Consider the following 24,349-nt stretch of genomic DNA (forward strand, 5'->3'; position numbering starts at 1 on the left):
GTAGATGTGTATAGTGTTGTTGCGTATATAATGCATGAAGTTTGTAAATAAATAAATGGTAATTTAATATTGTGAGTAAATACTTTTGAAAATTATAACATGTTGATTTTGTTTTATATCATAATAATAATAATGACAATAATAATAATAATAATAAGACACAATAAATGCACTTTGTAACATTTTAGGGAACTTATTGTTACTTTTTTCTCACTTAGTTGTGTTACTAATTGTCAAAATCAATGTGAGTTTTACACTCACTTGTTCTCTACCAGCTGTCACATGACAGGGCTGAACGATCGTTCTCGTTCATTAATTTGTCACGTGACAGCTACTGAGTCAGTGTCTCCTTTAAACAACAATGGCAGGGAGGATACAGACACAAGTCACCTTATTGTGTATTTGCTTTCCCAGGTTATAGCTATAGTTATATATATATGGTTCCTTATCTGAGCAAGGGTAATTATCCTTTGTTACATGCAGGGCCGTACGCAGGGCCCAAAAAATATTGAGGTCACTGAGGAACTTCTAGGCGGGTTAAGGGGCATGCTCCCCTGGAAATTTTTTTAATTCCGTTATTTAAATCTGGCCATTTTCAGAGTCTTAAAGGAACAAAAACAACATCATAATGACTTTTAGGCTTATTTGTTTTCTTTGTTATCAGAGAACATCAGCCTCATCCTAAATTATTTGCAAATGAGTTACAACATAAAACTGGAGAATGAATTTCATCAAGTCATGGATTAGGAATAAAAAGGAATGAACTGTCCTGGGACAGAGGGATAATATATACAAATGCTTCATATTCCCTTAGACACCCAAGCCCTATTACACTATCATGTTGGTGACAGTGCCTTATCTGTTCACTCTTGTTAAGGAAAACCAGCTTTTGAACACATTTCTATTATAATCTTACACAATACTTCAATTATCCTGCATTATACATCTGACTTTTAAAACATATACAGGTCTGACATAGCCCCTTCCTTTTATAGCACCTGCTCTCCCTCTGTCACTGCTCCTCTTCTTGCTGCTTGGCCCAAAGATGAGCTTGGTTTGGCTCAGCCTTTTCCTCCCTGTCCTGTTTCCCTTTAGTGAAGAATATAAAAAAACTGGACTATCTCACTCACCTGCACCTTAAAGCTAACGGCAATAATATTGTTAATATTGTAAATTTTTACACTTATATTTTAATACCCTACACTCAACACTTTTTAACTGAAGCATTTTTCTTATTTTCTTATTTTGGGTGGAATTATTGTGCCAAGGTTTTATTTATTCGACATATTTATATTTAAATTCTTATCCTTAATTCTTGGTAGCAGGTAAAAAGAAAATTTCACTGCACATTGTACTATGTATGATTATGTATGGGACAAGTAAAACTCTTGAATCTATAAACAGTCAGATACTAAACTGATAGAAATGAAAACAATACGCCTGTTATGTTTTCAGATGTGTCAGAAATCTTAAAAACCTTGAGGGCGGTGCGGAGCTTTTGAATTTTGAGGTAAAAATGGGGCATTCTGAGGCGTTTTGAAGGACATTATGGTGACTCATGAAGTAAGGGCAAGTTACCACAGAAAATGATTTATTATTATTTTGAAAATTAACCGGATGTTTTATTTTGTTTTTCTATTTCTGCGCACGACTTCCTGTCCCACACATCTGCTCTGTGCCGTGTTGCTGCGTTGTGCTCCGGCATCCGGCAGAAATATAGAACAGGTTCATCATCCAACACTGAGAAATCAACACTGAATAAACGTTTAATTTTCAATCGAAGACGTCGCTGACATTTCAATCACAAAATGAATGTTAACTCAACCGGTGGAAACTGATTGACAACCGGTACTGACAGAGTTAACCAAAATTAAACTTTGATTCGATGTTTCCTTGCTATCCGAGTTGTACGCCGGGCTGCAATAAAAATATCTCCACATTAAAATGCATTTTTTTCTCACAGACACGACCTTGGTGTCCTCTATGGTAGCTACGACCTTTGTTACATGGCGGTGAATGAATGGAATCACTGGCACAAAGCATGTCATACCCCGGTACCATAGGTGGCGCTGTCCCCATTTCAGCTATCGCTAATAGAGCCACTTCCTGTTGACGTCTTCACCACCAACAGCAACAAACTCAGGCATTCAGAAAGATGGCGAACGCAGAGCGAGATGAAGCTGCGTCCCTCTCCATCTGTGATGAGCTGGTTATGGCACAAACGCGATGCACAACGGCGCATTCTGCATCGCGTTGTTTGTTTCTTTCTGACGGCGGCGACAACAACAGTAATATCGTCTCCTTCCACTTCCGGGTGACGATCGCGGGGAAAAATCTGGAGCATGCGCAGAACGCTCGATCCGATCCACGGTCGTCTCCAGGCACGTTCAGTGGGCATTTGGATCGAATTATCTCGGGGTCTTAATTCGATCGCAAGTAACCCGATCCGATTCAACTTCTTGTCGGATTAAGCTGTCTACGTGAATTGAATAACTCAATCTTATTGTAATTTAGCCATTAATCCGATCCGATTGCCTGCATGTAACCGCACTGACTGTTAAGTGTTTAGAACCGTGGCCTTTTTGTACAACACCCACAGTAGGGCTACTGCGCCACCTACTGGAAAAATGAACGAAATTACTCAAAAAAATATTTGTTCAATTTAATGTTCGAGAATAAAATATTCAGTAAAAAGAGTCAAACTTCCCAACACTACTGCTATGGGAAAGAGACACTTTGTCAGTGAGTCCGTTCTGACACAAACAAAGGGAAAAACATGTAGGAGTCACATTTGTGTCACAATAAAGATGTAAAAAATGTTAGCTGGAAACATTTTTATTTGTTTTTTGTTTTGTAAAAGGACATCGTGAGAAAAATCTGTAAACATGTATTACTTATATCTGAGTCTAACTATGTGTTTTACTTCCCTAACCCCCCCATAAGTGACAGCAGTGATAATGTCTTCTATGTTCTGTTTAGTAGATGGAGTTGTAAGAAAACAACAGATGGCTTCCTCAGGGAGTGGCCTCCGTAAGTCCAGTCAAATGTTTGTCTGGTGTGGTGGGTTACATTCATGACAACAATGTGTGAATTCTGTATGAACATATAGTGGCTGATTGGGATTAAACATTCTCTCAGCAAAATTATTCAGGCCAAATTATTTAGGATTCCCCATTTATTGGGGGTGAATTGTCATCAGATTTATTGTCTTTTCAGGCATTCAGGGGGATGATAACCTCCAGTCCATGTTTGTTGGGACGGTGATGCGGAAAATCAAGTCTCGAACCTGGAAGAAGCAGCGATACTTCAAGCTGCAGGATGACTGCATGACCATCTGGTACAAGTCCAAGAAGGCTGGCAATGCTCATTCCACATGTAAGAACAATGTCAGTGTTCAGGATGGTTGAATACTGATCAAGCAGGACCTGGTATAGTTGCTGCAAATATCAATAAGTGTGCAAGGTCAGTTATCGATATCCATTGAAATTAATAATGAAAAACCACTGATAAAAGTCAGAAGCTAATAACTAAACTCCAGTGTCAGTCTGAAAATATGTTGGTCTATTCATGTCAATCTGGGACAGATACAGAGCATCAGGAAAGTATTTCCAGCTCCACTTTTTCCACATTATTCTATGTTACAGCCTTATTCCCAAACAGGTTGAGTTAATCTTTCACCTCAGAAGTTCTACACACAATACCCCATGATGACAAAGTCAAACAAGTTTGTTTGAAACTTTTCAAATGTATTATAGATAAAAACCAAAAATAAAACATTTGTATTTACATGCATTTGTTGAAGCTCCTTTGGCAGCAGTTACAGCCTCCAGTCTTTTTGAGTATGATGCTACAAGCTTGGCACCTATTTTGGGCAGAATCCCACCTTCTTCTTTGCAGAACCTCTGAAGCTCCATCAGGTTGGATGGGGAGCGTCGGTGCACAGCTTTGGGTCGTTGTCCTGTTGGAAGATGAGCCTTCGCCCCAGTCCGAGGTCCAGAGCGCTCTGCAGCAGGTTATCATCAGGAAGTCTCTGAACATTGCTGCATTCGTCTTTCCCTCGACCCTGAGTAGGCCCCCAGTTCCTGCTGCTGAAAAACATCCCCACAGCATGATGCTGCCACCACCGTGCTTCACTGTAGGGATGGTGTTAGCCAGATGATGACCAGTGCCTGGTTTCCTCCACACATAACACTTGGCATTCAGGCCAAAGATTTCAATCTTTGTTTCATCAGACCAGAGAATTTTATTTCTCATAGTCTGAGAGTCTTTCAGGTGCCTTTTGGCAAACTCCAGACGGGCTGTCATGTGCCTTTTATTGAGGAGTGGCTTCTGTCTGACCCCTCGATCATACAAGCCTGATTGTTGGAGTGCTGCAGAAATGGGTGTCTCTCTGGAAGGTTCCCCTCTCTCCACAGAGCAATGCTGCAGCTCTGTCAGAGTGACCATCGGGTTCTTGGTCACTAAGGCCCTTCTGCCCTGATCTGTGCCTCGACATAATCTGAGGTCTATAGACAATTCCTTGGACTTCATGTGCTTTTCCAAATTATGACCAATCAGCTGAATTTTGGACTGCAATTAGGTTGTAGAAACTTCTGAAGGTTGATGAGTGGAAACAGGATGCATCTGAGCTCACTTTTGCAAAAGTTTCTAACAAACTTGTTTGACTTTTTCATTATATTTCATTATTGGGGTATTGTGTGTTAAACTTTGAGTAAAAGATTAATTTAATCTATTTGGGAATAAGGCTGTAATATAGAATGTTGTGGGAAAAGTAGAGCACTGTGAATACTTTCCAGATGCTCTGTATGACATGTATAGAACAAATATAAAATATCATAGTACACCTACATAATGACCACAAAAAACTGCTCCTTTAAAAAGCACAATCGTGTTTATTAGATTTGGTACAATTAATAAATCAACCGTGCTTTCAAGCAATAAAAGACCAATTGTGTGAATGTGTGTGTGTGTGTGTGTGTGGGGGGGGGTATGCTACAGCACAGGATGTTCAAATCCCTGTCTGCATTCAGTTCAGATTAAGAAAGACTTTCGATGTTAGTGTGTGACTTATGTTTAAGGTGCCAGGTTACACAAAAGAAGGATGGTTGGTCTGCATGCAAGATCACAACTAACATCAACTAAACTAAAATGAACCTTACCATCTAAACACTGTCACAACAAGATCTTAGAAGAGAAAACTCAATACATTGCACTTTCAGTACAGAGTATTCCCTATGCTTAGCTGTTGACGTGAATGCTAATGCCCAGTGTGTTCTGTTGTTACCATAGCCCTTAGAAATAATTCAATCCTTGGAGAAAGGGGGCTAGAGATGGTCCCATGTTTAGTAAAGTCCAGTATTTGATGTAAATGCTTTGTGCTCGCTAGAAGAAGGATTCTGGTTGGAGTGGAATTAGCACTTAAGCTAACTCTGCATCATCTCTCTGTGGACTCTCAGCCGTACACTCACCTTGGCTTGGTCAGGTGAGCTGGGGTCCATGCTGCCTTTGTGTGCTGCAAGAGCTAAACAAAGAAAGATCAGGAGCACTGGCAGACTGTGCTGTTTCTGAGGGCTTTAAGAACAAACTGAGTATGGCAGGCCCTTGTTCTACTCAATCAGAGAAACATGGATGAGGCAGAGGGGCTGCAGGAGAAGGAGATCTCCCAAGTGGAGCCGGGGTTGTAGCTACCTATAAAGGAAGCCATGCACTTTCAGAGTAAAGTCCAGTTTAAGCCACATATTAATTCAAAATTGTTATGTCCTCGACACATACTAATTCCCGACTGGGGCACTGTCATACTTTAGCATCCTGCTCACCAAGCACTTGATCAAAAAAGTGAATTTCATATTGCTGTGGTGCTTTCTCGCTCCTGGCATTCTCCGTGTTGGTTGGTGTCACTGGAACTGAGCCAGTGATGCTAGTTTTTGATCTATCTAGTTTTCAATCAACAAATATGTTTGGTCTTTTGATAAAATAGCCCTTAGACATTCACAGAGCTCCAACTTGTTGTTCTTTGTGTCCAGTTTCTGTGAGCGATGTGGAGGCAGTGCGAGAGGGCCACCAGAGTGAGGTTCTGCTCAGCATCGCGGATGAGTTTCCAGCCGACAGATGCTTGACGTTGGTGTTCCGCGGCCGCAGGGGGAACCTGGATCTGGTGGCTGAGTCAGCTGAGGAGGCACAGTCCTGGATCAAGGGCATGAGGAAGCTGATGGAGAATCTGGAAAACATGGGGGAGAGGGAGAAACTGGACCAGTATCCTTCTCTCAGCTTGTATTCAGATGCCATCAGTGCTTTGAAAGAGTGGTTGTTTGCAGTCCAACCTAAATTTACAAAATACCCTCTTATTAGCAAGGTCAGACATAACTGCAATGCAGTTTTAACTGTTAAAAGTTACCGTGTTAAAACACTGTTTTTTTCCACAAATAAAAAGGACACTTTCTTTAAGTGTCGCTCTCAGATGGATCAGCGACTGGTTCAAGAAGGCGGACAAGAACAACGATGGCAGGATGAACTTCAAGGAAGTGCAAGACTTGCTGAAGATGATGAATGTGGACATGAATGAACACCATGCTCATCGCCTTTTCACAGTGAGAGTCTCTGAAAAAACAAACATGTGATTTAAGCATTCAGAACAGAGCTGAACAAATCTATGTTTATTCTATCTCAGATGGCGGACAAGTCCCAGTCTGGTACCCTGGAGGATGATGAGTTTCTGCTCTTCTACAAGATGTTGACCCAGCGTGAAGATGTACTGAGAGTTTTCCAGGAGTTCTCGGCTGATGGTCAGAAGTTTTCCCTGAGTGACCTGCAGGACTTCCTGAGAGAGGAGCAGCTGGAGGGCAGGGATATCCAACAGTATGCCAAGCAGCTCATCGAGCTCTACGAGCCTTCAGACACAGGTACACACTGTCTCTTGTTGTTTGAATCACCTTGATGTCGTAGAAAAATGAAGGTGATTGTTTAGTACCGTCTCTATACAACAGGGGTTAGATTTTGGTACTATGTGAGTGGGTACTGAAAATACCCTGCTGCATTTCCAGCCAAGCTGCTGAATGCCATGACATTTGATGGGTTCTTGATGTACCTTGGTTCTGCTGAGGGCTCCATCTTCAACCCACAGCGGAGGGGCATCTTCCAGGACATGAGCCAGCCGCTGTGCCATTACTTCATCTCCTCCTCCCACAACACGTACCTGATGGAGGACCAGCTCCGAGGCCAGAGCAGTGTGGAGGGGTACATCAGGTAGCAGAGTTTGTAAAATATTGTGTTGCTGTTGTCTGTGCAAGCATGTTGGTGGTGAGCAGTTTATGCTCTGAACCACTAGGTGTAAATATCTATTTTTGTCTCTGCTGATTTTTCATCACACAACTGAACATACACATCAGTCATAGACATAGAGTGCTCTGGAGTGCATTTGGTCTTTGCAGACTGCTTAAATCTGCTTGGAAGTAACAAAATATGACTCGCATAACTGGTCTACCCTCTGACAGTTCAAAGCGTTTGATTGGAATCAGGGATGTGAAAAACAAACAGAGGTGGATTTTTACTTTGATGGGCCGATCTGAGAGATTCACAAAAAAAAAAGCTCTGAAAGAGGAGGTAGCATATTACATACACAGTGACACAAACTGTATCTTCAAACGCTTGTATCAAGGATTTTTATCAAATTCAGGGCCATTCTGGTTACACAATTTAAAATAACACTGCAGATAACATTATTTTCTCGTATGGGGCCTCATGTACAAAGACTTGTGTGGATTTCCTACTGAAACATGGCGTACGCTCAAACCAAAATGCCCTCCAACGTACAAAAATATCCGGATGTATCAATGTGTGCGCACGCATGAATCCAAGCACATTTCTTTTGTACATCCCAAACAAAGTGGAATTGAGCGCACATGTGGGAGTACCCGACTCCTCCCTGTCCACGCCCCTACTTAAATATGCAAATCATATTTAAATGAGCCCTCCACCTGCGATTCCTCTCTCTGCACGATCAGAAAATGAAGAAAAAAGAATGAGGAAGACGGGAAAAAGAATAACTTAATGGGAAGTGAGATGGAGGTGCAACTTTCTAAAGTGGAGGCCCGCAAAAATGTGCTCTTTGGCAGGCTGTCCTACGATATAAGTAGCAAACGTAAAAGGAGTGGGTGGGAGAGCGAGGCCTTTAATGCTGAGGCGTCTGAGAAGCGCACACAAGCAGAGGTGAAAAAGAAGTGGTTCGATATTAAGGTGGATGTGAAGCGGAGACTGGCTGCCCACCACCGAAGTGTGGCAAAAACAGGCGGGGGGGGGGGGCTGTTTGAACAGAGAGTCGGCACAACTATGGGTGACGCTGCTCTCTCAGGGGTGGTGGGTGTGGGAGTGTGGGTGACTCTGATTACCTCCAAGGTAAATACCTGTATTTAAACAAATGTGTTCATACAGTAATCTAGAGCAGAAGTGCGCCGGGGAAAAGGTGAGGCTGATTAAGACATTTCACACTTTACACACGGGGTTATTAACATTTGCACACAGAGACGATCAGGGGCTTGTTAGAAAGATCTTAAGCTGTTGTTTAACCAGCAAAAACTTTAACCACCAACTATGATTCTGTGAAGACGGGATAGAAATTGGGGGGGGCACATGCTCAATGCACGTCTTGAGTTGTCTGACTAACAAAGTGGTGCTCTTGCTATTTATATTGTTTATGTTTGCTGGCCACACAATGTTATGGGAAAGGGACATTCAATGTTATAGGAAAAGGCATTACTAGCCATTTAATGTTATGGGAAGACGAGTTCAGACAGTCAAAACACTTTTGCTTGCTACATAGTATTATGAGAACCAAAAGACAGGAGGAGGCCTCCCCCCATCACAGAAACTCTTATTCATGCAGCTTTTCTCATAGTATAACTATATAATTTTTCTAACAATACATCTGATCGTTGACATGAAAAAGTGTGTACGCCACTTTTTTGTGAGTACGCACCCTTTGTACATGAGGCCCCAGGACTTGTTTGACTAAGGGTTCCTCTTACATTTAGCTAGTCTCCATTTGGACTTTCCTTTCCTAAGACAACATTGTCTAACCTCACAACCTATGTAGGAGATGTCAGACCCATTGGCAGCCTTCAGCTGAAGCCAAGGACAAAACTGACTTTTATTAGTGGAATGATTTCAGATGCAGGACTTGCCTGGTACCATCTTTGATTGCAGCTCAGAAATATTACAGATCTAACTGGATTGCGATTACATTCTGGTGTAGCTTGCAGCACAGTGAGGTTCTCGGTCCATGTCCAGTAAATGTACAGAAAGAAGCTCCACTTGTGTGCACAAACTTGAGCAAATGAAAGAAAATTCATTTGTTCCAGCTGTATCACCATTACTGTTTGAGTTACTGAGCTTGGAGAAGCATCTTTACTGTCACTTTACAACCTGGAATTAAAAAGGATATTTGTGAGGTTTTTAGTCATTTGATAGATGCTAAATATTCGTCATTGTGAAGTAATAGAAAAAGAGAAATAAAGTAAAACAATTGAAAACTTGATTGCACAAAAATATTCACCCACTCCATAGTCGATGCTTTGTGGAGATTCTTTTACAGAAATTACAGCTGCATGTCTTTTAGGGTATGTCTTTATGACTTTGTCACTAACCTGTTCTTTAAAGTAAAACTGCTCCAGCTCCTTGACGTTGGATGAGTTCTGCTGGTGTACAGCAATCTTTAGGTCATGTCACAGCTTCTCAGTTGGACTGAATTCTGGGGTTTGACGAGGCCATTCCAACATCGTCAAACTTTTCGCTTTAAACCAGTTCAGTGTTGTTTTAGCAGTATGCTTAGAGTCATAGTTCTGCTGGATGGTGAACCTCAGCCTCAAACAATTTATTCCCGGTCCTGCAGTGTAACATCTCCGCAGCTTGATACTGCCATGACCATGCTTCACTATGGGGATGGTGTTCTTCGGGTTTGTACCAGACATAGTGTTTTCCGAAAGAAAAAGTTCTGTTTTGGTCTCATCTGACCAGAGGACCTTATTCCCCATGGTTGGGGAGTCTCCCACATGCCCACATTTGGTGAATCTTTCCACAATTGTTAGGATTTTCTGTCCACTCTTCAATAAAAGCCGGATAATGGATACACCAGTCTTCTCTGTGGGTTAGGGTTAGGGTTAGCGCCGTAACCCCAGCTCCTTCAATTCAGTTTATTTATATAGCACCAAATTACAACAGGGTCACCTTTGGTCTCTCGTTGTCTTACTAATTCAAACCCAGTTTCTTACACAGTCTGTGAGTTTTGGTGGATAGCCCTCTCCAGGCAGGTCAGTGGTGGTACCATAGTCTTTCCCTTTTGTGATGATCGATTAAATGGTGCTCTGTTGGATTATCAAAGTTTCTGATATTTTTTTTATAACCCAACCCTGATTTGTTGAATGTTTGTCTGTGAATGGTAGCAGCAGACCTTATTCAGGGGCTTCATAGCACTAAAGGGGGTGCATACCTGTGCATTTAAAAATGTGTATTTTTTCATTGAACTTCATCCTTCAAACCTAGAGCTGCCATACAAGTCCTCCAGGATGGTAAACGGGTCCTGAAGAGTTTAAGGGTCCTCTGATCTTTATTTGGTCTTTATCGGATGTCAGTGTCAGCTTCACCCTCTAAGTGATTTTACATAAAAAGTCCAACATTCCTCCACAACCATGTGAGAAATAACGCCATACAGAAAACCATTACTTCAACTTACTGCTGCTGAAGCTGTTGCTACAAGCTGCTGGATCAGGGGGTTCACTTGGTTTCTGACACACTGCTTCTGTGTTTTGTTCAATAAATAATGAAAGTGTTGTTTTTCATCTGAGGTTGGATTCACCTCATTTTGACACCTTGATATTTGTAATAGTTTCAGTATCACAAAGCAATCACTGCTCTTAGAATAAAGTAGATGTTAGTATGTTGGCGGTTAGAAAACCTCTGTCTGACTTCACTCAGAAGCATCTTTATTAGAAATGTTTCAGGCAGAAAGAATATTTACGTCACCTAAAACAGAGACTGATTACTCTAAAGATAGTTCCTGCCTACATTTAAGGATTTTGAATGGAAATGCTTTTATTGATCAAAATCATGACTGAAACTTGAGAGAGTTCCCTGGATAACAGAAATAGATCTTAAAAAGACTGACTGGTTTGAATCACTTCGATGTTTACTCATTTTGGTGCGAATGGCATGTCGAACAACTGGTGTCTTGTCTGAAAGAATAAGACACTTTGTCACATACTTTAATTTAAGCATCTTTATTCCTTTTCTAATCAGCTTTCCTTCATGCTTTGGCTGCAGCTGCTCTGTTGCTTTGTAGTCTTCCAGAATCATAGATTGTGGTGAGTTACCTGATGCCAACTCCACCTGTTTTACGTGAGCACGCACATGTCGAGAGTCAGAAAACCTGGGCTGACATACAGAGTGCGTAATACTGCTTAGGAAGATCTTCCATGCTAGGTTTTGTTTAAACAGCTCACATAAAGGCTTCGTAGAACAGGCTTCAGGTAAGGACCTGACACGTTCAACCATTTAATTAAAGGAGAGTCTACTTTGTTTTTCACAGTGAGTCATTTCAAAGATGCTTTTAGCTAAATCCGCTTCCACACCATTTCCAATATTTCAGGGTTTTTCTCAGTGGGAAATGTGCAGTCAGCCATGCTTCAGTAAATAATGAGATTTCCTGTGACCTTGCTCCATATTTAGCCTCCACCGTTCATGATGTTTTGAAGTGATTAATTCTGTCTCATCAGTCTAATGTTTGGGTTAATGAACTCTGAGTTTATTTTACCCTCCTGTGACCCTGGATAAAGTAATGAGTGGATGAAACATGGATTTGTTCTCACTGCTAAGGGCTCTGAATCGCGGCTGCAGATGTGTGGAAGTAGATTGCTGGGATGGTGCCAGTGGAGAACCCATCGTCTACCACGGACACACTTTTACCTCTAAGATACTCTTCAAGGACGTGGTCACTGCAGTGGGAAACTATGCTTTCAAGGTAGCATCACCTAGGCTGGTTTACTGAAACAGTAAATCTGAAGCACATGTTGCAGCACAATCATTCTACATGCTCAGATCATTTCTTGGTTGCTCAGCACTTCCAGTTTGACGTAGTTGGATTTTTTTTGTTGACCATTTTCAGTTCTTCCTGGTAAAACTTATTTTAGGTTTATCCCAGTGGGCAGAGTTGCTATGTATTTATCATTTAGAAATAAACAGGCATGTTTTATAACTGTTCTGTAAAGCTGTATCAACCTCACTCATCGTCATATTTTTAAGTTCTGTCCTATGATATACAAAATGCAGGTTAATGTGCATGTCAGCCTCAGCTGTGCAGCAGGCCTTGTGACCTCTTGTCTGTCCATCTGCTGCTGTTCTCTCAGTTAGCCAGGCACATCTTACGTGTGTATGACAGCAGGTGTATTACTTTTACTGGATAATAATACTCTTAAGAGTTCAGTTACACACACCCTCCCTCCCCCTACCTGCTCCTGTCCTCTCCCCTATCCAGGTATCAGAATACCCAGTCATCCTGTCCATTGAGAACCACTGCAGTGTTGAGCAACAGAGAGTCATGGCCCAACACCTCAACCACATTCTGGGTGACAAGTTGCTCAAAAGCATGTTGGATAGCAAAGTTCCCATCAGGTTGCCATCTCCTGAGGTGAGCAGTGCAGTCACCTGTTCTACCCTGTCTCACTCTGAGTGGTACTTTATCATCAGAAAATGCTTCATTGATGTTCAACACTTCCCTGCAGAACCACATGAAAACCACCATACCTGGGACACACCCAGGTGATATGCACAAGAGCCTAATGCTCATCTAAGGCTTGGGGTTCTGGATCCTGGATTATGACTTGTAATTTAAGTGTCACTCAGCCTTGTGAGTCATCTACTAAATGAACCATATTCACAGCTGCTGTCTGTGAAGTCTGGTACATGACAAACTGGTACCCTGAATGATTCAACACAGCTATATTTTTCATCTTACAATGCAGGAGCCGTTTTACCCCAAAGAAGAAGACTTTTCTGTGAACTGACTAAAGTTATTCAATATAAATGACAAGAATTGTCAAAGATTGTTTTATTTGAACTCTCTGATAGGATCTGAAGGGGAAGATTCTTCTGAAAGCAAAGAAGATTGGTGGCCTTGAGGAGAGCCTCACCGGGGTGGCAGAAGACTCCCTGACCGGGGAGGTCAGCGATGAAGACGAGATGGCCGAAATAGATGAAGATAACATACACCGTGAGAGTATCCGTCGAAGGGTGAGGGTGAGTCTAGTCTGAAATGTGCTTCAGTCCAACTTTATGACCTCAGACACAAGGGCAATCCAACTGATGCACTGTTTCAGTTTTAAACTGATGACCAGGAAGTGGACCGAAGTGGGAATAAAAACTTTTAGTAGATTATGGTAATCCAAAGTAAAGGCTCTCATTTTGATTACAGGCATCGCATTGATAACTGATTGTTGTGAGGAAACATCCTGTCTCAGGGTGATGCAGAGAAACTAGTTCATGCATTTGTTCCTTCAGGATTGGACTACTGTAATTCTTTATTATTGGGCTGTCCCACATATTCTCTGAAAAGCCTCCAGCTGATCCAAAATGCTGCAGCCAGAGTTCTGATGAGATCTAACAGCAGAGATCATGTTTCTCCAGTTTTAGCTTCTCTTCATTGGCTCCCTGTTAAATTCAGAATAGAATTTAAGATTCTTCTCCTCACATATAAAGCTCTTAATGACCGAGCTCCATCATATCTTAAAGATCTCACAGTTTCTGAACATAGCAGCAGATCTTAGCAGCATGCACACTCACTAACTCACAACGAATGCTCTTGAAGATTAACGTGTACACTCTCACATTGTCTTACTCGGTTATTCTTCAGAGAATTTACAATTGAGCTGGCTGGAGAATCTCTGCTAGAAGTCAGGAGCAAATGCTGAAGACTTTTTCGTTTTCACAGTCCTACAGAGCGTCTCAGGATAAAGTTCGGGTGCAGGTCATGTGTGAAATGGTTTACAGAGCATCTGGGCATTAGAATTCAGCAGATTTTCACAGCGTGTGCTTAAAAAGCTATCCACCACACTGAATGTTCGGGGAAAAAGATCTCCAACTGATACATATGTTACAGGTTGTTGCTTTACACTATCTAATGCTCCTGCATTTCTTGCATGAGATATCTCACACATGTAGGAGCTATATCACATCTCAGAGTGTTTGATATTTCCTTTTGGCTTCACTCTCTCTTCCTATAGGTTCAGCTATCACAGTCACTTGGTTAGGGCAAGGCAACGCAAGCCCTGTACATGCAGAGTCCTCGATGTCCTGTGTCGAAGTGAATAAAGCAGAACAGAGACTCCAGGCTGATCTGACTCTAATGCACTTCTGAGCTGTGAATAGTCACAGAGACAAACTGGCTTGCATGTGTTTAGTGGTTGTAACACCTGCTGAAACATCCAATTGTGTTCATTTTGTTTTGGGCAAACAGTGATCAGAGCAAACTAAAGGTTAATGTGATGAACTGAGTTGGATTAGATGTTTGTAGAAGTCACTGAGACACACCTAGAAATCTGGTTACTATCTTATCCAGCACAAAAGGATTCCATAAACTTCTGTCACCCTTCATGAAAAATGGAGAGGACTGAAAGGCACTGGGTGTTAGATGAGGTGATCCACTTACTCAGAGAGACAAGCGTCACCACTGTGCTACAACATATCTTCTTATTCAGTATATCCCATGTGATGTGAACCTAACTGAGTCTTTTGAATATCACAAACTCTGGACTGCACATCTCCTCTACCATGACTGTAACATGAGTTCTTGGATGTTACACATTACTTATTTCTTATTACCTTTGCTTGCAGTTCTAAGCAGGGTCACAACAGGCTAACTTTGGTTAATTTAAGGTTTTCTAACCTCTTCTTAAAAGAGACACGGGCTCGTGTCGAGTCTCTAAGTAGGGAGAAAATGTAAAATCATTCAGTAGATTCACAACGTGAAATTTACCTGAAGTTTTTAGACCATCATGCTAAGCTTTATTAATCTGTTGCTCCAAGGGAAGCCAGCTGTGATCGTGGAAGCATCATGTCCAGTCTGAACAATAGCCCTGAACTGTTGTCGTGCTCAGTTGTCATTTCATGACCAACAGTGACAATGAAATGCAGCTTCTTTCTAAAGGTGTGACTTCAGAAAGGCGGACTGTAGAAGTTTTCAAGCTCTCGGCAGCTGATATGACTTCAGTGTTATTATCTTCAGTGATTTGATACTTGTTTCTGTAACCCACCCTGGGAGTCATAGTACTCTGTCTCTGAAAGAACCAGATATTTTGTAGTGCTTCAGTCGATCATTTGGACTGATGATTGTGGAGCTTCATCACTTGCATGTGAAGCATAAATAGGACTTCAGTTGTAATTATGTGTGTGTTTAGAGCATCCTGAATGTGTTCATGTGCCGAGCGCAGCAAACTGTGTAAAGGAGTTATTGAGCACTTAGAGTCATGTTTATTGATAGGCATCTGAGAAGCATGAAACGCCACACTGGGACTCCTGTCATCAGAGGTGAGGCCAGCAGCAGCTTTGGCAGTGATGTGAGCTCTGCAGTGCTCTGGCTGGTGGCTTAAGTGTCTGGAGAGATAGCTGTCTCACTGTCTGCTAGACTGATGCCTGTGGTGGTGCTGTGGTGGAGGAGGGTGATGCCCTCAGAGCTGGGTGAAGCAGGCAGATCAGCTTTCATGCAGAGGTGCTGCTGGGCCTACCACACCTCTGATCTATCATGGAACAGTCATGGAAGCTCCCTTGCAGCACACCTGTTTTGCTTGGCACTGTGGCTGAGTATCATTTACACAGTTCACGAGGGGATTGTCTGAAGGTTTCAGTGTACCCAGTGCTTCCTCCCACAACAGGATTCCTTTTCATCACAAGGGTTCACCCTATCATGTGTTCAGGGCTCAGTTCCTTGGTTAGATTCAATGAGCCTCATGTAATTTCAAGGTGGAAGTGGTCCAATAAGTTCAGACACCTGGTACTCCTACCAGACAGAGGAGCTATTGAAACACTTCATAACAGTTATTTTGACCTGAGTTTTGACAAAAATTGATTGAAGCAGACGGGTGTGATTGTACCACGCCTCTACATGCTTCAATTCTGTCTGAAACAGCCTCCATACCTTTAAAGGAAGCATCTTATCTGACCACCAGGCTCATGGAAGGGTTTGAAACTTTTGACATTTAATTGAGGTAAATCTTTTCACGTTCTTATGCTCGTGATATGTTACGTTTAGAGTCATATTTGCATAGACCTTAAGAGCAATCCAGTCGAGCAAGCTGACTGATTCATCTCCAGTTGTTTAATGAGCCCCTTCTCTGTTGAAAAAAGCTTGTCCATTGAGCTTACAATGACGATTACCAACATGGCATTTTGCCAGTGACGATCATCGAGGGCTCAAAGAAGAAAGTAAGCCTGCACGGTTGGTTGGGCCTACCTCAGCAACATCACTTTGTACTGGAAGAGGAACAAGCTGCATCTCCCTTTCAGTATTCTGATGGAGGAGTTTATGGTTACTGTCGGCTGACATCAGTGATACCTTGGAGTGTGTCAGATCGGTAACATGTTTAACGTTTTCAAAACAGTCAGTAAGATTTTGAAATCAATTCTAAAAACAACTGAGAGCCAGCGTGAAGAAGTAAAGACAGGTGAAATGTGGTCAGACTTGTATGTGCCTATCAGGAGTCCAACTGCAGCGTTTTGGACAAGTTGCAGACAAGAAAGCAGGGACTGCTTAATACCCGAATAAAGACTATTACATTCATCAAATCTGGATGAAATGAAGACATGAATTTTTAAATAAATTATTATCAAGTCAATGAAGAAAAGAAAAGGTTTGACTTTTGCAACAGCTTTTCTCTGAAAGATACTGGCGCTGTCAACAGGATTTACTTGTTTATTAAATACGCTTTTAAAGCTTTTTTAGGGATAGGTAAAGTAATCTGCATAGCAATGAAATTAAATCCCATATATTCTCAGAACAGAACCTAACTGAAGCATACAATGGAAAAATATACTGGGCTGAAAATGGGCCTCTGGATGACTCCATATGTAAGGGGAGCTCATTAAAAAAACACCCAGTCTCACAGAAAGGCCTGAATCTGTTAAAAAAAAAAAAAAAAAGATTTAAACCAACCAAGAGAAGATCCTTAAATGTCCACACAATGCTCCAGTCAAGAGACAATTTTATCGTGAGTCATTGTGTCATATGTAAAGGTCTAAAAGAGAACTTTAGGATCAAGGTTTGTCTTTTGACGGCACTATGTCGGCACTATGTTAACAATCAGCTTGGACAGTTCCAGAGGAAGTCCTAAAGTCAACGTGGGAGATGCCCCCAAAGATGATAAAAAATGACAGATATAATGCCTGTGGGACGTCCAGATTCAGACCTATAAACTAGTGATGCTTAAATGATAGTGTGTGTGGAGAAGCAAGACTTGATTAATGTTTTGTACCACACTCAGTGGGTTTACATGATGAGATTAACTGGATTACAGCTATAGTTGGGTTCTGCTCCTTATCTGAGGGTAATTATCCTTGGATATATGGCGGTGAATGAATGGAATCACTGGCACAAAGCGTGTCATACCCCGGTACGATAGGTGGCGCTGTCCCCATTTCAGCTATCGCTAATAGAGCCACTTCCAGTTGACGTCTTCACCACCAACAACAACAAACTCAGGCATTCAGAAAGATGGCGAACGCAGAGCGAGATGAAGCTGCGTCCCTCTACATCTGTGATGAGCTGGTTATGGCACAGACGATGCCCAACGGAGCATTCTCCATCGCTTGTTTGTTTCTTTCTGACGACAACAACAGGAATATCATGTCCTTCGACTTCCGGGTGATGATCGCGGGAAAAAATCTCGAGCATGCGCAGAACGCTCAAGGCACGTTAAGTGGGCATTCGGATCGAGTTACCTCGGGGTCTTAATTTGATCGCAAGTAACCCGATCCGATTCAATTTCTTGTCGGATTAAGCTTGTTACATGAGCTGAATAACTCAGTCTTATTGTAATTTAGCCATTAATCCGATCCGATTGCCTGCATGTAACCGCACTGAATGAGATGGTCTAATGCTGTCATATCGGGTAATTACCTTAGATATTTATGTGTTGATATATTGTATGTCAGCCAGGCTCCAGAGAGTTTTAAGAGACCTTGAAAGAAGCCATATGCTGAAAACAGAACCAGAAAAGTAGACATGTTGTTCTGCATGTACGTATGGTATGCATCAGGAACAACAAGCCATGCTGGTACAACGTACTGCTGGTCTCCTTTAAGGCACCTGTTGAGTGAGCAGTGGTTGAGGTCTCCCAAAACAAATTTAGGAGAGTCACGGAAGAGGAGTTCCTGATATATATATTTTTTTAATGTGTTCAGTGGCTGCTGTAGGATTTGCTCTGAGGTGGATGTATACTAGGATGAAAAAGAGCTGAAGGAACTCTCTGGGGAGTTAGAAAGGGTGGAGGGAGACTGCCAATAATTCAATGTCTTTGTGACACAGCTCCTCCCGGATGACGACTGGTGAGCACCAGCGTTTCTTTCCATAAAGGCAGACACTGTGGACAGTGGGCCATGGTTTTGCTCCGTCCTCTGCCCGGAGTCAATCCCCACCTGGCGCGTAACGGTAGCGGAGTGCTGGCTTGCAAGCCAGCCATATCCACGTGAGATTGCTAGATCCCGCGATAATCCAGAACATACGTGAGACCGCAAGATCCCGCGATAAACTGTGTGTATAAAGGAAACAACAACAACAAACAGCTTAATTTGCTTCCCCGACATGGAAGAACCTGTTGATCTGACAATCTGGTTCTATCATAAGTGTGCTAGTCAGTTTCTATATTTGTGTAATTGTAGTTTTATTTTATTGATTCTGTGTCAGATTTCCTGTGCTGGTGCAATCTGCTCTGATGAGCTTGACACGGTCCAGCAACGGCTCTGTCAAAATTAGAAGTGCAATGTAAAGATAGCGCTGCTGAGCTGCTGCTGATAGCGCTGCTGCCCAGTGGTACTGCCCAATGAGTACTCTTGTTAACTGGAGTGGCAGCGAGCAGCAACGATGACCGTTATGCCGTTATGCATCCGCTACGTCCCCAGTGGAAATCCTGGGTTAGGGTTTCTTCAATGGCAGGACCCCTAATCAGAGACGGACTCAACTTACTTATGAATAACGTTTATTGACAAAAATAAATGTTTGGTGCCGGTCCAAAGTGTGGGTAGGCCAGAAAATAACTGAGAGGCTGAACTGGTCTACAGAGAGGAAGAGGACATGAAAATCTCCATGTGAAAGTCTGCATCCAAGTTGTAAATCCAAAATCCTATGACCGGGCTGGGTCTCCCTGGTAACTGTGAGTTAGTAATCCCCCCGGAGAAGTTGGCAGTACAGAGTGGCTTGAAAAAAGGTAAATGGACTTGTACTTGTATAGCGCTTTTCTAGTCTAACTGACCACTCAAAGCACTTCACTACATGCCGCACTCACACACACTCATACAGCACGTCTTAAGATACTTAACTGCGTGCTTTTTCTAATCATTCACACACATTCATACCCCAGTGATACACTGGGGGGGGCAACGTGGGGTTCAGTGTCTTGCCCAAGGACTCTTCGACATGTAGCCCGGGGAAGCCAGAGTCGAACCACCAACCTTCGGATTGATGGGCAACTGCTCTTCCTCCTGAGCTACAGCGACAGGTAAGTGATTTGAAGAACTGAGAAACATCCAGGCTCTGGGTTGTTGACAAGTCTTGAGAAGCAAAGACTAAACAAAAAGGTACATTTTTACACAAATGATCTTCAGTGAACACAAGCAAAATCAGTTTGTCCAAGCTGTGACATGTGAACAGATGAACTGACACCAACTGGAGAATGAACTCAGGCTTAAGAGCAGGAGAGAATCAGACCATCACAGGTGAGTCAATAATCAGCCACTCCAGGAGCCACACCTGTGGAAGCCAGGAACAGGTGGAAAACCAAGAGAAAACCCAGAAAACCAACAGATCCTCACAGACGTGTTATTTGCCGGTCAACTCAGTGTCACGTTGAGTCTCAGGGGCTTTTTATGTGCAACAAGTCGTCATTGCTTTTCTTATTTTACCATGTAACTGAATGCAAGAATTGAGGCATTCCTGGATTCATGCATGTGGGTCACGTTGGCTTGCAGATAGTCTGTTTTGTTGCGTAAGAAGTGCCGGGATGACGGAGAGTGCCCATTATTTACAATTCTCCCTATTAAGCCGGGCTTCTCCTTTTTGTTGTGTGACTGGTGGTTCCAGAGTTTTTCCTAGGATATTGTGTCTGTGGGGATGCAGGTGTGGAGTTGCAGTGCGAGTTGCAGTAGGTCTCTGTAGAAGGTGACTCGTTGTCCGTCAGGAAAATCCAGATTGCTGATGTTGGCCAAAATAAACTCCACAGAAAGCCATAGTACCAGGGTCCATAAGTGTCCGAAAGTATCCATGCTGAGGTAGATGGAAACTCTAAGGCCACATGGAGTAAAGCGTCATTAGCAACAGCGATCCGGTGATGTAAATAAATAATGCCAGAACCAGTAAGACGCTCACACCGGGCTCAGGGATGTAAAAAAAAAGTGACCGAACCCCAGAAAAAAAGATAAGATGGTGGTGTACAGCAAGTATACCTCTAGGGGTACAATTAGAGGAGACAAGCAGTGCACGAAAACGACATATATATACAAAAAATAACTGCTCTGCGAGATAGCTGGTAAAACAAAAGCAGCAATCCGGAAGTGGAAGCATCCAAACCCATCTTACAGTCAACTGGACTTTTTTGTCGTCAGCAAACTACAAAGGAAGAGAAAAAACATCAAGATGAAGGAACCCAAGAATCTCCAAAATCCCAAAGGGTGAAGAAGGAAGTTGAAAAGATGTGGAAAGTCAGGCAACAGCAATGCCAGCGGTGCCCCCAAACTGAGAAAGTGACTCCAATAGATCCACTCAGCAACATCAGGGTTCTCTGTCTTGAATAGCTCAGTTCTAGGGACAGCTAAGCTTCTGCGTAGAACCCTCAAGCTACCAGGCCTCTGAAAAGGGGGATCTTGTATATACCTTATGTATATATAACTTCCCTCCCCTTTCTTTTCTTATTTCCACAGAAGTCAAAACAACATCTGTCCAAGGAGTTGTCAGACTGTGTAGTTTACTGCAAAAGTGTCCACTTTAGAAGCTTCAAACACTCCCATATCCACTCCAAGTTCTATGAGGTGGCCTCTTTCACAGAGTCTAAAGCCCGAAAGCACCTACGAGAGTCAGGTAATTGAAGTTACATTATCACTCTCTGACAGGTCTCTGATATTTGAATCGATAGTAAGGTTGGTGTAACCTCGATCAGATGTCTAGTTTTTGTTTTACATTTCACGTGTGTCCAGTCACTTTAACTTCTGGTGTATGATCTCCATTTTAGGAGCAGAGTTTGTGCATCATAACTCGAGGCAGCTGACCAGGGTTTATCCTACTGGCTTCCGAACTGATTCTTCCAATTTCAGTCCTCAGGAAATGTGGAATGCTGGGTGCCAAATTGGTGATTGCAACCTATAATTAGATTCTATTGATCCTAGTGATTCTGTTGAAAAAGTAGGCTTCCTAAACAACCTTTATCAAATTATATCTTCTACCAAACTTTCGTTAAGTTATTTTTTTTAATATTCACATTGCACATCTTCTACTCAACATGAAGTTGCATTTCCATTGTTTCCTATAACCAAACAATGTATTTGTCTATTCAAAACCTCTTGAGGGACTCAAAACACAATGCTTCAATTTATCTATAACATAACATAAAAAACAGGCTTGAAGTTGACCAGAAGACTTGAGAATGAACAGTGATTTTCCTGCTCATCTTTAATAGTAGTACTCAGTACCTCAGTGTAGTGTATCCTGATTCTAAATGTCATCAGATAAAACAGAAAAACTCTTCCTTCCTCTTCGGCTCAGTTGCACTGAACTTCCAGACAGCTGGTGAGGGGATGGATTTAAACGACGGGCTGTTCAGCCAGAATGGAGGATGTGGCTATGTCCTGAAACCTAGTTTCATGAGAGAGAAACAGGAACGGTTTGACCCGGAGATTCCTCAGAAACGGAACGATTACCACCCCGTCATCCTAACCATACAGGTAGAAACCACAGAAACAGAAAGAAGGCTTTATTCTGTCATGAACCTTCACAGACAGCACTGAAAGAATGTGTTTTTACCACATGTGATGAAGGTGATCAGTGGCCAGCAGCTGCCCAAAGTCAACATCAAAGAGGGTTCTATAGTGGATCCTCTGGTCAAAGTTGAGATCCATGGAGTTCCAATGGACCAGGCAAAGCAAGAGACCAGATACATTGAGAACAATGGTATAAGAACACACACACACACTGAGCACTGCAGCCCTCAAGTTCCAGTCTGTAGCATTTAGACAAACCTATTGGGAGAAATGCAATGTGATATTCAAAGGGATCTTTTGTTTGGTGTAAAATCACATCAAAGGAAGAAGCTTTTTTAGCCCTAAGTGTGATACATTTATATCTACAGATATACAAGTTATCTAATATAAAGTCAGTAATATCAAGCCAAACAGTGACTCTGTGGTGGGTCTTTTTCATAGATAAGGAGTTTTTTACAGTAAGTTGGTTGTAGTCTGTAACGTTGCCACTAGATGTCACTCAATCCTACACACGAAATGTCAGTTATGGCTCAGAGCCACACGAAATCAGGGAATTAAGTGCTGGCAGCCACCAGTTTGATCTCTTTGCAGGATTCAACCCTGTGTGGTATGACACGCTGCGCTTCACCATCCACACCCCTGAGCTGACTATGGTGCGCTTTGTGGTGGAAGACTACGACAAGACATCAAAGAATGACTTTGTTGGACAGTACACACTCCCTCTCAGCTGCATGCAGCAAGGTAGGGTTGAGACAGCTGGATGGAACAGCATTACTGTTAGATAAACTTCATATTTAAAAGAGAAACACTGTTAAATACAACAAAGTATAGAGTATAGAGATAGAGAGATATAGAGAGAAGTATAGAGATTTGGTGAAACAAAGAGCCTCAAAAAACATTGTACTCAACTCAATGTTTAATTCACCGAGAGATTAGAAAACAGAATGTATCATAGTAGATACAGAAGACCCAAAGTCATTGATTAGGGGCTTTATCCTTATAGATGAGGTTCTGGAGGTCTGACGAGCAGTGAACAACAATCTTTTTTTTAATATGGATGTGTGACTGAATATGACCCTCTTGAACAGTGGCAAAATTCCCTTTACCCTGTGAATAAGAAAGTGCGGAAACCTAGTTGCTCCTTGATGCCTTTGGTTTGGTTTTGTGTTCTCAGGTTATCGTCACATTCACCTTTTGTCCAGAGATGGAACCAATATTCCTCCCTCATCCTTGTTTGTTCATGTCAGGATCACAGACCTGGAATAAACCTGTATCGTCTTACTAGAAAACAGCATAGCTCATCCTGTTTAGTAATGACAATAGCCTTCTTCTCTCCTTCAGTAAAGAGAAAATAGTATTTATATGTCTTATTTGATGTGAATAAACAGTACGCCAAATGTTTGGTGGCTCCAGACAGCAGAAATATACTGTGCATGTCTGCATTCTTTGTTTTGTTCAGTGTAGTGCAACTTGTTCCTGTGAGTGACCTGAACTGTACCGCCTATTTCTGCTGTATGATGTGTTTCTTTGAAATATTGTACTGTAGGGGAAACGTGCCACCATATGTTTCAGTGAGATTGTTTGTCAGTATTTTCTTTAAAAAGCAGCACTTCAAGCTGTTCATGCTGTCTGCATTCCTTCACTTTCCTTTTCCTGCACATGCACGCTGGCTATGTCACTGTAAAACCAAAGTTAGATTGATAAACTCTGATCAAGTTTAGTGAATTAGAATAACAATTAGATTTCTGCCACACAGTGGTTACTGTGGTAGATGCTGCAAACTATAATAACCCTAAGCCCCGGAAACAGTGCAGAGTAATTCCAGATTCAGAGAAGGCTGGTGTCAGAGTCTGTTTGGACTCATTCATTCATGTTCAAAAAAGCACAACGGGGTATATGACTGTCAAGGGTGTATTTTTTTTTGCTATTGACGAGCAGGACTTTCAACTTGAAAAATCTTTGGACACTCATTCAAAGACCCTGTTCATATTCAGATATGTTCAGCTTCAACAGAGAACTGTACTTCTGCTCCCAGATTCACGTTAACAGCATCAATGAAGTTGAGTTTGAGTTAATATGTTAAAGTTGATGCATTCTGTCCTTTTAAACTATTTGACACAATTTTCTGAAG

General features: G+C 42.1%; 1 protein-coding gene across 2 annotated transcripts; it reads left to right on the forward strand.

Annotated features, from left to right (window-relative positions):
- The first annotated feature begins 3,263 nt into the window (after positions 1–3,263).
- plcd4a (phospholipase C, delta 4a) lies at positions 3,264–23,530 on the forward strand. Of its 2 annotated transcripts, XM_072379264.1 has the most exons (15): positions 3,264–3,375; positions 6,024–6,252; positions 6,458–6,587; positions 6,668–6,899; positions 7,041–7,242; positions 11,863–12,007; positions 12,521–12,673; positions 13,114–13,267; positions 13,983–13,996; positions 21,166–21,322; positions 21,474–21,590; positions 22,004–22,182; positions 22,276–22,408; positions 22,810–22,959; positions 23,393–23,530. In XM_072379264.1, exons 1-15 carry the CDS (start codon positions 3,264–3,266, stop codon positions 23,482–23,484), a joined length of 2,199 nt encoding a protein of 732 aa, XP_072235365.1. In that variant the 3' UTR covers positions 23,485–23,530. The 2 variants fall into 2 exon arrangements, with proteins under 2 accessions (XP_072235365.1, XP_072235364.1); XM_072379263.1 differs by lacking the exon at positions 13,983–13,996 and having other exon boundaries at positions 13,114–13,275.
- The last annotated feature ends 819 nt before the right edge of the window (positions 23,531–24,349 follow it).

Source organism: Leuresthes tenuis, unplaced genomic scaffold (assembly GCF_036924035.1).
Source record: "Leuresthes tenuis unplaced genomic scaffold, fLeuTen1.0.hap1 SCAF_1, whole genome shotgun sequence".
Lineage (NCBI taxonomy): Eukaryota > Metazoa > Chordata > Actinopteri > Atheriniformes > Atherinopsidae > Leuresthes > Leuresthes tenuis.

Bases quoted from the DNA above. Each gene is read 5' to 3' on its own strand.
- plcd4a (XM_072379264.1), top strand. From the start codon at position 3,264: ATGCGGAAAATCAAGTCTCGAACCTGGAAGAAGCAGCGATACTTCAAG. The intron at 21,323-21,473 runs GTAATTGAAGTT...TCTCCATTTTAG, and splicing joins AAAGCACCTACGAGAGTCAG to GAGCAGAGTTTGTGCATCAT. The intron at 22,183-22,275 runs GTAGAAACCACA...CATGTGATGAAG, and splicing joins CCGTCATCCTAACCATACAG to GTGATCAGTGGCCAGCAGCT.